Source organism: Triturus cristatus, chromosome 12 (genome assembly GCF_964204655.1).
Source record: "Triturus cristatus chromosome 12, aTriCri1.1, whole genome shotgun sequence".
In the NCBI taxonomy this organism is placed as follows: domain Eukaryota; kingdom Metazoa; phylum Chordata; class Amphibia; order Caudata; family Salamandridae; genus Triturus; species Triturus cristatus.
Genome location: NC_140595.1, coordinates 754266153 through 754279322, shown reverse-complemented (window position 1 = coordinate 754279322; position 13170 = coordinate 754266153). Strand labels below are relative to the sequence as shown.

Sequence of the window (13170 nt, the reverse complement as noted above, 5' to 3'; positions counted from 1 at the left end):
ATCAATTACAAACAATGTTTGTAATGATTGATCAGGTGATGTTGATGTCTATGTAATATTGTGTTTCCACTGGGACCACCACCCTCTTTTGCATTAAATGTAAGGCAGGCCAGCTGTTTGTCCGTCTTCCCCATATTGGTCCTAGTAGACACCTCTTGCGGCAGTATCTCACCAGTACTTGTAATCGGTATTCTACAATAGGAGCGATGTCACATACATGGGCACTTCACAGCATGCTCTACTCAGATGCCTCAACATGCATGTATAATGGTGATAACAGCCTGCACCCTTTAGGTCAATCTGAAGTTACTGCCTTCTGCAGGTAATTTTCATTTATTGTTTACATCATATGGCATGCCCATGATGGCCCAGCTCCAGTCTCGACCTCGCTAGGCAGAAAGTCTAGTTTCCTCCAGGCTAGCAGGTGCAGACATCCAGCTGTTTGCCAGCCAATAGCACCGTTATTCCAGCTGACCTTTACCGGATCTGCCCGCTGGACCCGAAGACACGATTCAACCGCTCTCACAGACCCTCAATCTCCTCATCACATGGCTTCCATGCAGCCAGGGTGGTGCGCAGCTCCTTCCACAGTCACAGCCTCTACCTAGCAATGTCCACCCAGTCAATCCGAGCAGGGATCCAACCGCACCTTACCCTCGCTCATGTCAGCTGTCCGCAGCTTTGTCCCAGATCACCATGGCAAATCAATCCAACCGCTATTGTGCATCCGTAAGCTTATCGCGATCAGTCACTTCGATCCCCTGCAGCTGGCAGCTCAGCATCGGCATCCTTCATTCTGCAGTTTACGCACCACTAGAGGTCTCAGGTGGCCACCATCTTGTCACCTTGTTGTGCGGCCAGGCAGAGTTGAAAGAATACCCTGCTGCTGTTGTTGTAGGGGTGTTTTGTTGCCAAATATTTCATACAGTGCCTTGTTTAGGCAGCAACCATGTCAGACAGCTGTGTATGGCAGCTCATTGCCAGGATAGTTGCCGGATGGTTGCACTCAGCCAGCTGAGCTACTCTAGAAAGCAGCCATCTTGCCAGCGGCACTCTATCACCCCTCGAGAAGGTGGATTTTAGAGGCTTTTTCAAACTAAATTAGTCATGTTGTGATCTGAGGCAAAGATCACTGATTAAGTAGCCAACAGTTACAGACACAGTATAGTCAGATTGAAAATATACATACAACTAAGAGCTAGATAAATTGCCAATATTAATTCAGTTCATTGACCGAAAAAACGTAGCTGTATGTTAAATTCTTTCTTTAAAAAACTAAAAATCTTTTCTCACTTGAAAATAAATAATTTGCAATCTAATATATCTTAACTAACACATTTACAGGAGGCACAAGGAATTGTTCTGAGTCTCCTTGAATAGACAACTGCTTGTAAGGACAACTAAACTAAGGGGAATCACTCCATTGCTTGACTCTCCTACCCTATCTCCATCATAAAAGTCCAGGGGAGTTGATTGTGATAGGCTTTTCACACACTGTAGGACCCACATACCACTCCTGGACCTATGTGGATCATAAGGAGGACTGCCCTGCTATTTGAAGTACCAGAAGGAAGACTGGGTCTGCTTGTCCTGGACCCACAACCACAGAAGTGACTCCAAGGGTCATTTGGCTGACCTTTTGTTTGAGCTACAACTTTGCAGTGGCCCTCCCTCTCTGCATCTGCCCAGCTGGTCAGTTTCAACTGGATCCTTTTGCTGGCCTTTGTTGGAGTGTGTTCTAATCTCCAAATGGTGTCCACAGATCCAAGAACCTTTGCTGGTGCTAAAGTGTACTCCTCCTTTCCACAATACAAAAACGTATGCATGAAAACGTTTTGTCAACTTTTCATCTAGAGAACTGGTGGGATACCGGGATTGTTTGCAAGCTGAAGCCATCAATGTCAATTCATCTGATGGATTTACCTAGCTGGTTTGCTTGACTGATGGAGGTCCGATTCCCAGAAAAGTTTCTTAGTCCGAACATAAAGTGCCTATCGGGACCGATGCAACCCAATGACATGGAGGTTTCCTTGGGACAGGCTTAGGACTTTGCCCTCTCTGAGCTCTCTGTACCGGAACCTCGCTTTTCAGCAACCCATTGTTATCTAACCCTGGTTCAGATCCAGCTTGCAGTTGTCCTTCAGTGACTTGTCAATGACCACTTTTTCTGCATAAATGTTTCTAAGTTAGATCTTAAACGTTACAACAGGATGAACTTGGTCCCTGTACCTGAGCCTGAACCTATGACTTTGGCCCAGCCTAGCATGACCAGATAATCACCATTAGCACTTTGTTGGTAATTTTCATTCAAGCTTGAAAAATAATATCCGTGTTTCTACACAATAGATTTATGTAATTATGTGTCACTTTATTTATTAAAATGTACTCTGTTTTTCTAAATATATTAGGGATTGAGTGCTGATTAAACTCCTGATACATCGCCTCTAAGTTTGACTAAATGTGTGCAAAGCTATCAAATTGTTAAACACCGATTTATTTAGTTTACCTTCATAGTTCACCCTGACAAGTATTGTGATTATTGTTTGAGGTGGGTTCTCACCCCCTCAATTTATACTCCCAATTTTGGAGTCTTTGAGGTGAGCACAGGGCATGTTACAGTTTTATCAGTTCCTGTTACCTGCTAAAGCTGTTATAAATGTCTTTTGAGCTGGCCTTTGTTTATCTGACTGGAGAGTTTTTACAGGATACCACATGGTGTCCATTTGAAACTATTTTGTATTAAGGTATCTTCTTGTGCTATGCTGCAATGAAGTGTAATATTATCCATCTATTCCAATGCGATGAGCAAACCAAAACCTTCAAAATTAAAGGATGTGACTTGAAAAGTGGATAGTTGTGCAAAAGTGTTTGTTCTGGACTCGGTTTCACCATTGATTCGTTAATAAAGTTAACCCAGGAAGAAAACTGACCTTTATTGTGTTTAATTTGCAGCATTCATGTAACACTTTTATTTAAACATAGATTAAGTCTAATTTGTGTTTTAGAATCCTATTTTGTATACTATGATCTTCATTACAAATCGATAATCTTATGGGTGCTTCAGTATCTCAAAATTGAATCACATTCAAACTTCATTTACTATATAATCAGAGACACTTCTGAAGCTGGCGTGATAATTGAGAGCGTAGTCATGTATGTGTTTATGAACCAGGTTGAAAGCTCATTACAGTGGAATCAGTGAAAACTTTGCATGCTTCTAAGATAGCTCAGTGGGTTGATTCTGAGTAAATTATCCTGATCTGTAATGCAACCTTGGTACTCCTGGTGCTGTGTATTCTATGAATGGTAAGCCATGGCATAATGTATCTGTGAAATAAACCGTCTGTATGAAAATCTGCATGATGCAATAACAATAGTGCACTAACTCTGGACTAGTGTGAAATGAAAAAGTTGTGGAGACTATAGACTAATAACAAGATCTGCTCATCTCTATATTTTTTGCTTTGCCAATGCTTGTTTATTATAGATTTAATCAATTACATTTCCAAATAAGAAGACATGTTTTGTTTTCAAAACAAAATCTGTAATGAGACTGGTTTTGAATAAGCCCTTTTGGACCCAAGTTAACCACCAAATTATTGTCCAATTCAATTGCCACTTTGCCAGTAATGGCTAAAATAAACCAAACAAATGGTTGTAGCTGAACTTCAAATACTTTGAATACATCAGGACTTTCTAGATTGAAATCAGTTTTGTGAATGACTTTCCTTATGGTGTGACAACTCCTTGCTAATGGAGTGAGTTTTATGGTGATGTTTAAACGCTTTGAACTAAGCATAGCATTTCACACAGGGGAGCATGGTATTTTACAGGCAAGGCTCCACCCTGGCAAACAGATCAATATTAGCAATGGAATTATTGAAGTGACTACTAAGTAAAAAGGAACAATAATAACAGAAAATACATTACCAATCTTCAAGTGACACTATTCATTGTAATATCTCTCAAGACCGACCAATGTTCCCAGATGTATTTAATGATCATATAATATCCACACTTTCCATAATTGTTTATGTTGTCGTAAGTGTTGCATATTACATGAATGCCATTCAGCTAGATCTTGAAATATAATGAATCCATATTCCAATTTAAACAAGTACAAGTATATCTGAACAATTACCCAGACTTCTTTGCTGAATGCTTAGTTGCAAATTGATGCAAAACAGACTATATCCTTTAGAGTGCTCCATAACTGAACAAGGATGGATGGATAGATGGATGGAGAGATGGATGGGTGGATATCTAAAAATCATGTTCTATTATTTAGCCTCTCTTCTTGAAATTGCATGCTGATCTATTTTTAATATAAACCATGATGAGGAGATACCTTCTTTGCTCTGCATTGCTCTACTGAGAAAGCACTAAGATTTATAAAAATAAATTCGGTGCCAGTAGTCTGCCTTTGTGCTTCTGTGTTTTTTGGAACCAATGTAATCTCTTGAAATTCTTCTTCTTTAATTTGTTCTAAAGGTCAGTTATTTCTCAACAAATCCACTCCTGAGTGACCGGAAACAGTTCCCTTCTTTTTTCCGAACCATTCCAAGCGATGACTTCCAGTCTCTTGGGCTCGCCCAGTTGGTAATGCATTTTGGGTGGACCTGGGTGGGTCTCCTGGCAGAAGACAGTGATTACGGTCAACAGGGAATTCAAATTGTGAAACAAGAACTCATGACAGCTGGTGTTTGTATTGCATTCTCTTTGAACATTATCCTGGGAAAAACTGATAGAAATGCCTTACACATCACACAGGTGATCAGGGCCTCAACTGCCACAGCCATTGTTGTCTTTTGCCTTGATGCAGACCTGGCCATCATTTTGGATGAGATGGTGAGACAGAATGTGATAGGAAAGGTTTTTATAGCCAGTGAGGCCTGGTCCACATCTGCACTCCTATCTGTAACAAAGTACTCAGACATTGTCACAGGCACTATTGGGTTTTCCATCCGTAGTGGTGCAATGCCAGGATTTGACCAATATCTCAGAAGTGTCCACCCTTCAAAGTATCAAGATGACATTTTCATTCATGATTTTTGGGAAGACACTTTTGCCTGTGAATGGTCAGACAAGCAAAATCACTTGGGTTCCAGGGCAAATGCCAAACATCTATGCACAGGAGATGAAAACCTGAGCAACCTGCCTAAATATTGCAATGTCACCTACCAGGGGATTACCTACAATACCTACATGGCAGTTTATGCCATCGCTACAGCTGTGCATGATCTGATGTCCTGTGAAAAAGATACCAGTCCTTTCATTCGGGGGACCTGTGGAGATCTAAGTCATTTGAAACCATGGCAAGTAAGAAATTCAAACCCTGCACATAGAAAAATTGTTATTTGGTCACACATTTATATCTTTCTGTACCATTTTACAATGATGTTATTGTTTAATACACCTGGACTTGCCATACACCATAGTAGACTTTATCCCTGCACATAATTCATTGTCAGTGCTTGGGTACTCTGTCACAAATATAATGGGTCGCATGTCTGCCTTTCTACAAGTGCATTAGGGTGTAATGCATTTGTAACAAGGCAGCCAGGATATCTGTCTCATTTGTGATGCTGAGTCCACCAAACTCTAAATCAGGCCCCAAGTCTCTCTTTACTAGGGGCGGGCGGAATTTGCTAAATTAACTTTCGCAAATTATCGCGAACATGTTTAAAATTATCGCCAACAAGCGGAAATATCGCGAAGATGCAGAAGTTTTTTTCCGGCATGTTCGCGAGATTTTCTGCATGGTTGCGGGTCGCCATCTTACCCATGTGGTTGCTTGCGGGCGCAGCCATCTTGTTTTGAGTTGTCTCGCCGTGCATGATCGCGAGAAGAAAGACGTGATCGCGCGACGCATGACGTCACTGCGGGCGCGAACTGTCGCGAGACAGCGCAAATGGCTAAAAACAATACATCTCATGGAGAACGCGACCGGATCAAGAAAACTTGTCGGTGAACGCAGGGATTCAGGTAAGGCGATCGCGCGCGCGCGAGAATGTATTATTTTACAGCGTGAGCAAGAAACAAATTATCGCCAAGCTGCGGAAACCGGAATTTTTGACATTTTCGCGCTCTCCGCGGAACGCGAAAATGTCAAATTATCGCAATTTCCGCGAACGGAACAAAATTTTTGCCCAGGCCTACTTTTACCTCGCCTTACAATACAGATTTTTGAAATCTTTCACTGTGTGCAAGATTGAATCTGCAACTAGAGTACACTCTGAGAAAAGGTTTGTGAACTTCATTTAGATGAGTAGCCCACTCGCATTGGACCCTCCTTACTCCCCCTGGCTCAGAAGCAAAATCTCCCATTGCCTAAATTGTTGAAACAATGCTTTTTAATCTTTCTTCCCTGGAAAAAAATTGTCCTTTTAATGTTTATTTTATTCATTTTCATTTATAGAACACTGGGTCTCATTAGGAGCATGGCAGAATGTGGGCATATGTCAAATAATAATGAAAGCTCCATCACCCAAACTGCTGCTATCCCATGAGGAAGTGGAGGGTTTCTACCAACTGTTGGCAGTTGAAACCTGTGACAGGGCATCCTGTCCACCACTGGACTGCTAGATTATTGTGAATGCTAGCCCACCTTGTTAAGGGTCAGACACCCAGCCACAGGTTTCCCTGCCTTGGACTATCATGCAAGATGTGGAAAATAAATTTGCAATGCATGAAAGTTTTTGGGATTCGCAATATAGGTAATTGCAACTTCTTGCGGTTACCTTAATTGCACATGCAAATAGGGAATCACAATATGCCATTCCCTAATGCATATGCAAGAACCCTTTCCTAAATGCAAACTGTGCATTTAGGAAACGCTAATTAGCATGAACTTCAAGGTGATGCTAATATGTGCATACTTTGAAAACTGCATAAAACTGCATTTTTCAAAGTGCCAGGTAGCACACACATGCCCTTAGGACAGGTGTGTGCCTTACATGCGCACCTGTTTTTTGTTGGTGGCGCCTCATGGGCCTCATGGGCCTTGAGGACCATAGGAAAGAATGGAGTTGCAATAGCAAATAGCTACTCCCTAATTGCGTTTGTGATTATTAAGAAATCACTATTAGAGAATCGCTATTTCAATACTGTTTTAATGCATTGCATTTTGCGCTTACCAAATAGCGATTTCTCAAAAATCGCTATTTTGTAATCGCAAAAAAAAAACTTTGATGCATATGCCCCAGTATCCTTAAATACCCGAGCCTCAGATTTCCTGTTTTACTTTAGAAAAAATCCAGCTATGGGATTTTGCACCAGGGAAACAAAAAATTGAAAAAGCAGGACAAAATACATCAGCAAATTACTCATTGAGTGCAGGGAGATCGCAGCTTGGGAGATGGGCATCGATATTTATGGTGGGCAGTTTCCTACAAGGGGAGCAGACTCTGGAGCCTCTACCGCCATTGTGGGCCAGCTGGTCACCCTTCATATTAAAAATGAGCTGCAATGTGTATACAATTCTGTACATAATTAGAAAGTGCAGGACACACACCCACATTTCTGTATGGCATAAAACTCTTTGGAACATAGAATTCTAGTGTAAGGAGGGAAAATGGTTACAGAAATGTGTGTTTTCCTGGTAAACTGTAAGACAGAAACAGATAAATAATGTGAGATTAATCAGTAATTTAACTGAAGACTGTGGCAACGCTCAGAAGCATTAAGAGAAACAGCTGACAATTGTAGAGGTACACAGAGGAATAAGCGGCATAAGAACGGATGAAGAGGTTGAGCATAGAGTGGGAGACAGAAGGAAAGGATTGGGTACAAAGGGAAGATTTTAGTTGTAAAACCTTGAATATATATGAATGAAATACTGTGTAATAGTTATTCAAGAAAGAAATGAAAGCGAATATGGTAGGTAGACCCAAAGTAATGAGGGACATGTGAGGAATGATTGTGTAAGAAATTGGGTTATTTGTCAAGGAGGGTGGCTAGCCAACTTGATTAACAATCAAAATCCTTACTAACTGAGCACAACACCATAGTAGGTAGGACAAAGTTCAGGCAAGCTTAACTTAGGGTAATGTGTAAAACATTTATGCAGTTCCAAAACAGTAATAAAGTTAAAAAAAAACATTCCAGACCAGATTCGAAAAAATAGAGTAAGTTTTAATACATAAAATGACATGAAAGCACAAAAAACTCAATAGGAGCAACTGGAGATATGAATTTTAAAATAAAAATAGAGCCAAAAAGGGTTTAATGCCAATTGCAGTCAACTGGTCACGGTAGACCACGACCTAGATGCGATTCCAGGCAAACCACAAGGGAGCGAGGGTCAGATACAAAAACCATGTTCCACCCAGGTGGAGTTTTACCTTGGAACTCTAGAAAAATTGAATTACAAAATCTTCATCGAGGCAAGGCAGTAGGCTGTAGCCAATGAGGCTCCACAGAGCAGAAAAATAAACGGTTGGATGTAGTCCCAGTGAAGCATTTGTCTCTTCGCTGGAAAGCCCTAAGTGGGAGGAGTTTTGAATTTTGCAACCTGGAGTCCCTCTAGCAAGCCATAATTTTTGCGTCTCACCCAGTCAAGATTTATCCATTTGTACTTAGTCACTTGTTTGAAACTCAGAATCCTTCAGTTGGTACTGGCTGCAGTCTGTAGCCGAAGAGGGCTCCACAGGCCAAATCATTTCTCTGTTGAGGTTTTGCTGAATCAGATTTGCAGCTGTGGAAAAGCTCAGAGTGGGAGAAGCCTGAATCTGCCCAGTAGTAATGAACCTGGGCAGATAGTCTTGGCAGTTTTTTCCTGGCTCTCCAGAAGTCTCAAGGTTGGAAAGGTTTCTAAGTCCCTGGCTTTTGAGGCTGGTAAAAGAAGTCCAGGCTGACATAAGCAAGGGTTCCAGGACCTCAGAATCTTGGGGGTCAGGACTCACTTCAGCGGGGGCCAACAGCAAAGTCCAGGGCAGGTACAGTTGACTCTAGTCAACTTAACATTTGTAGGAAGAGGCCTCTTGCAGCTGTCTCTGTAACTTGAATAGAAGGTCAGACGTATGACCCTTGGAGCTACTTATTTGTCTGGGGTACAAGAGAAAACAGTCCTGTCCTCTTAAGTCACAGACAGCAGGTTCTGTCCTCTTATGATCATCATAAGATCTCTATTGTGTTTTGAAGATGGTGCCAGGGGTTGCCACAATTAAGCCTGTGGGTGGCGGTGACTCCTAGCCTCTTTCTAACTGATGGAGCACAGGTTCCACGTGGGAACCCTAACGACTTGTGCAACAGTTCCTGTCTGCCCTTCTGCAAACAATCCTACTGTTCATCTCACTCCTAAATTCTAAAGTGATGAACCCCTTCTCACTATGTGCAGAGCCTGTCTGCTCAACTATACATGTGGCTAGGGTTAAAGAGAACACCCTCCTCTGTGGTCCACCCCAACTAGATCTGGACCAGATACCTTCCCAATGTGATTGGTGCCTGACTGAGGGAGCAAATAAAAGGGTTTGTCCTGGTGTGATCTGATATCTACCTATGACAGGTGAGCCACATTTAAAGTTATTTAACTTCCTGGGCATAGTCTAAATCTTCCTAAATCTAAATCTGGACTCGGACAGTAAGCCTTGGGCACCGCTGAATGCCCACCTTCCCAATCTAACCCTGGCCATGGGCACTGGTGCAGTAAGGAAAATGGCCCTTATGCCTGGTGTTGTGGTAGTAGATAAAAATGTGATCAGGATGCAATGGACTCCGAAGGGCGACGGCCCCCGTGCCACTGCACCTGGTATACCAATAGTAGCTATGCCCCTGATGGTGGGCCATACACCTGCTTGACCTTCAAAAACTCCCAGCTGACAGCCTATCTGCCACAGACGGATATCTACGAGTGGGAACGTCCTCCCATCTTGGGACAGGCCTTCCCATACAAAGAGTTTACTTTCTGGTCTGCCATGCTAAGCAATGCAGAATAGAATCAAAGTGTATACACTGACCAGGAAAACATTCTCTGGGCAGGCTGAACAATATATTTTTTGTCTTTCCAAAACAAAGGACTGCTTCTCATTTTATTTTTTAAAAACCAGATGCATGCCACTTATTATTTCTATGTTTGACTTGCACAGCTAATTCGTATTTGGAGACAGCTTTTCTGAATGGCTATCTTAGTCTAGCTGCTTGAAAAATGGTTGTAATGTAAAACCTGACAGAGGAGAATCCTTCCTTTTTAACGCATACATCTTATCTCATACCCTATAGCAGGAATTTAGTTAGATGGTGAAACAAAGACAACAGACAGGTGCTCTGCAATTAATCATTGATTACAAGATACAGTTGATCCATGATCTATTGTGTCGGAAGGTCGTTCTCTGAGAAGTTGGGCTTTTTTTGTTTTTTTCTGAATTGCAGGAACTTTACAGCCATTCTACTGGGATTGTTGTTCCAGATCCTGTCAGAAAATCGGATAAGAAATCTGACACTTTAATCACTATCTCAAAACACTAAAACCTGAAGACACTCTGGGATGTGTGACTGTGATCTTCCATTGTATTCTTTCTCTGGTGCAGGTTCTCCACTACATAAAGAATGTACAGGTTTGGACAAAAGCTGGTGGCAAATTACATTTTGACAAGAATGGCAACCCCCTCGCTCAGTACAATGTTGTGAACTGGCAAAGGAATGCTTCAGGCACCATCTCCCATGTGATTGTGGGAAGCTATGACTCTGTGGTTTCATCAGGAACGATCCTAAACATCAACAGAAGTGCCATTCTTTGGGCAGCAGGAAATGTTCAGGTGCAGTATGGATCAAGCAAAATCTCTTTTGTGAGCTACAATTGTGAAAATCTGGATCACCGAACACTGGGCTAGCTTGTCTCCCTATGACTTGAGACTATGGGTAGTGCTAAATCTGTGCAACTTGGGCAAGGTTGATAGTCTAAGTTTGTGTTGGGTTGGCAAAGGGTGGTTGGTTTATAACATATTGTTTGAACGTAGGCTTTTTAGTACATGTTGTAATAATAAGAATAATCCACATTTGTAAAGCACAAACAATCACCAGTAAGGGTCTCTAGGCGCCGTCAGGAAGATTAAGCAAGCTATTGCCCAGAGTCACATGGTGCTGGGCTAATCTGCCACCGGGGATTGAACCGTGATCCCCAGATTCCAGAGTCAGTCGCCCTGGCCGCGGCTCCACACCTCTTCCCCTAACTAACAAAACAGCTTATATCATTATTGTCTTAGATCCTCAATGCCCACATAAAAGCTGTTGCCTCATTTATAAAAACCATGATTTAAAAAGGTTTCTAAACAAATATATTTATTCTATATTATGCTTTCAGGTTCCTGAATCTATCTGCAGTCCCAGCTGCTCTCCTGGTTTTTGGAAAGTTATCAGGCCTGGAGAACCTGCCTGCTGTTTCCAGTGTGTCCCATGTTCAGCAGGAGAAATTTCCAACCAAACCGGTATAGTGATAAGAATGAAAAATGTCAAAGTGCTTTAGTCTTTATCATTTCTATAACAGCTGTCAATGAGTTTCCTAAACAGCCTGGTTGATTTATTGTTTCAGATTCCACTGAATGCATCAGGTGTCCATTGGATCTTTGGCCTAATTGGAAACAAAATCACTGCATCCCAAAGACTGTAGAGTTCTTATCTCACAACGACTCATTGGGGAGCACATTGTTGGTCACCGGCACTTTTTTAGCAGTGTTACCTTTAAGCATCTTTGGACTCTTCATCCATTACAGAAACACTCCTATCATTAAAGCAAACAATGTTTTCCTCAGCTATCTTTTGCTCTTGTCCCTCTCACTTTGCTTCCTGTGCTCATTGGTTTTTATTGGTTATCCCACTACAGAGAAATGCCTAATTCGCCAGGCAACCTTTGGAATCACTTTTGCTCTTTGTATCTCTTGTATCTTAGCCAAAACGATCACAGTGGTTGTTGCTTTCAGAGCCATTAATCCCAACAGTAACCTAAGAAAATTGTCGGGACACAAACTGTCCTACATCGCCATTAGTGTTTGCACGCTCATCCAGGTTCTTCTATGTGTCTGCTGGTTAATTCTGTCCCCCCCTTACTCAGATTATAACTTCCACTCTGAGCCTGGAAAGATAATCATTGAATGTAATGAGGGATCTTCTTTTGCTTTATGGAGCATGCTGGGATATCTTGTTTTGTTGGCATTCATCAGTTTCATTGTGGCTTTTCTTGCTAGGAAACTGCCTGACAGCTTCAACGAGGCTCAGTTCATCACCTTCAGCATGCTCGCCTTCCTCAGCATCTGGGTCTCATTCATTCCAGCCTATCTGAGCACAAAGGGGAAGTACATGGTGGCCATGGAGGTTTTTTCTATTCAGTCCTCCACTTTAGTCATGCTTTTGTGCATATTTTTTCCAAAGTGCTACATCATACTCATAAGGCCAGATTTCAACACAAAGGAAAATTTATTGGGGAGGAAAGTAGCCAAAGATGATATTAAAGTTGAATGATATCCCATTGATTGGCTTTCAGCTGTTTCTCCATATTATAGTTAAAATGGATTTGATTTAGAGAAGGATAGCAGCAGATAATCCTTCACAAAGAAGTGGTATTTACTTTGGATTCCTGATTTCCACTGTCATAATGTGCATGGCAAATTCATTCCATGAGAATAGTGAAAATTAAAACGTAAACAGCTACTGTTGGAGGATTTTAAATTGTCACCATTGTTAATGCACATTAGAGCCTTTCAGTTTGTTTCTATCTTTTCTGAAAGTTACATGTCATTGATCATAATTAATACATTGACACATATAAGGGCGTTATCATACATACCAGGGTGAAAAAAAGAACTTTAGTCATTGTGGGGTTAAAATTACTTAGTATGCATGGGAAGGACTTATCTCTTTATTAAATGAAAAAGTTATCATTGTGGATAAACTTATAATCCTAGTTTGAATAAGTAAAAAAAGAACTTAGACTCTTAAGTAGCTGGTGATTGTTGTAAGTTGTTTCTTCCACCCTTCGCTCCCAGTGTTCACACTTTCATGGTTAATTGCTGGGAATTTTGACTACTGGACCAACTCCCAGGGAAATCTTCTCTCGCAGTTTACCTCTCTCTGCAGCCACAAACCTATCCACTTACAATGTCCTCCCTTTCCATAACTCACTGGTAACCTACCTCCTCACACTAACTGCTCATTTCCCCTACTACATTGCTGAACCTC

General features: G+C 41.5%; 1 protein-coding gene across 1 annotated transcript in view; it reads left to right on the top strand.

Moving 5' to 3' along the window:
* The window catches only part of LOC146782712 (extracellular calcium-sensing receptor-like), a 34441-nt gene extending 21988 nt beyond the window's left edge, over window positions 1-12453 (top strand). Inside the window, exons 2-5 of the mRNA XM_085637200.1 lie at window positions 4492-5319; window positions 10527-10784; window positions 11300-11423; window positions 11528-12453. Of these exons, the coding sequence (XP_085493326.1) occupies window positions 4492-5319; window positions 10527-10784; window positions 11300-11423; window positions 11528-12453 (2136 nt within the window). The remainder of the gene's footprint in view (window positions 1-4491; window positions 5320-10526; window positions 10785-11299; window positions 11424-11527) is intronic.
* Window positions 12454-13170: the final 717 nt, after the last annotated feature.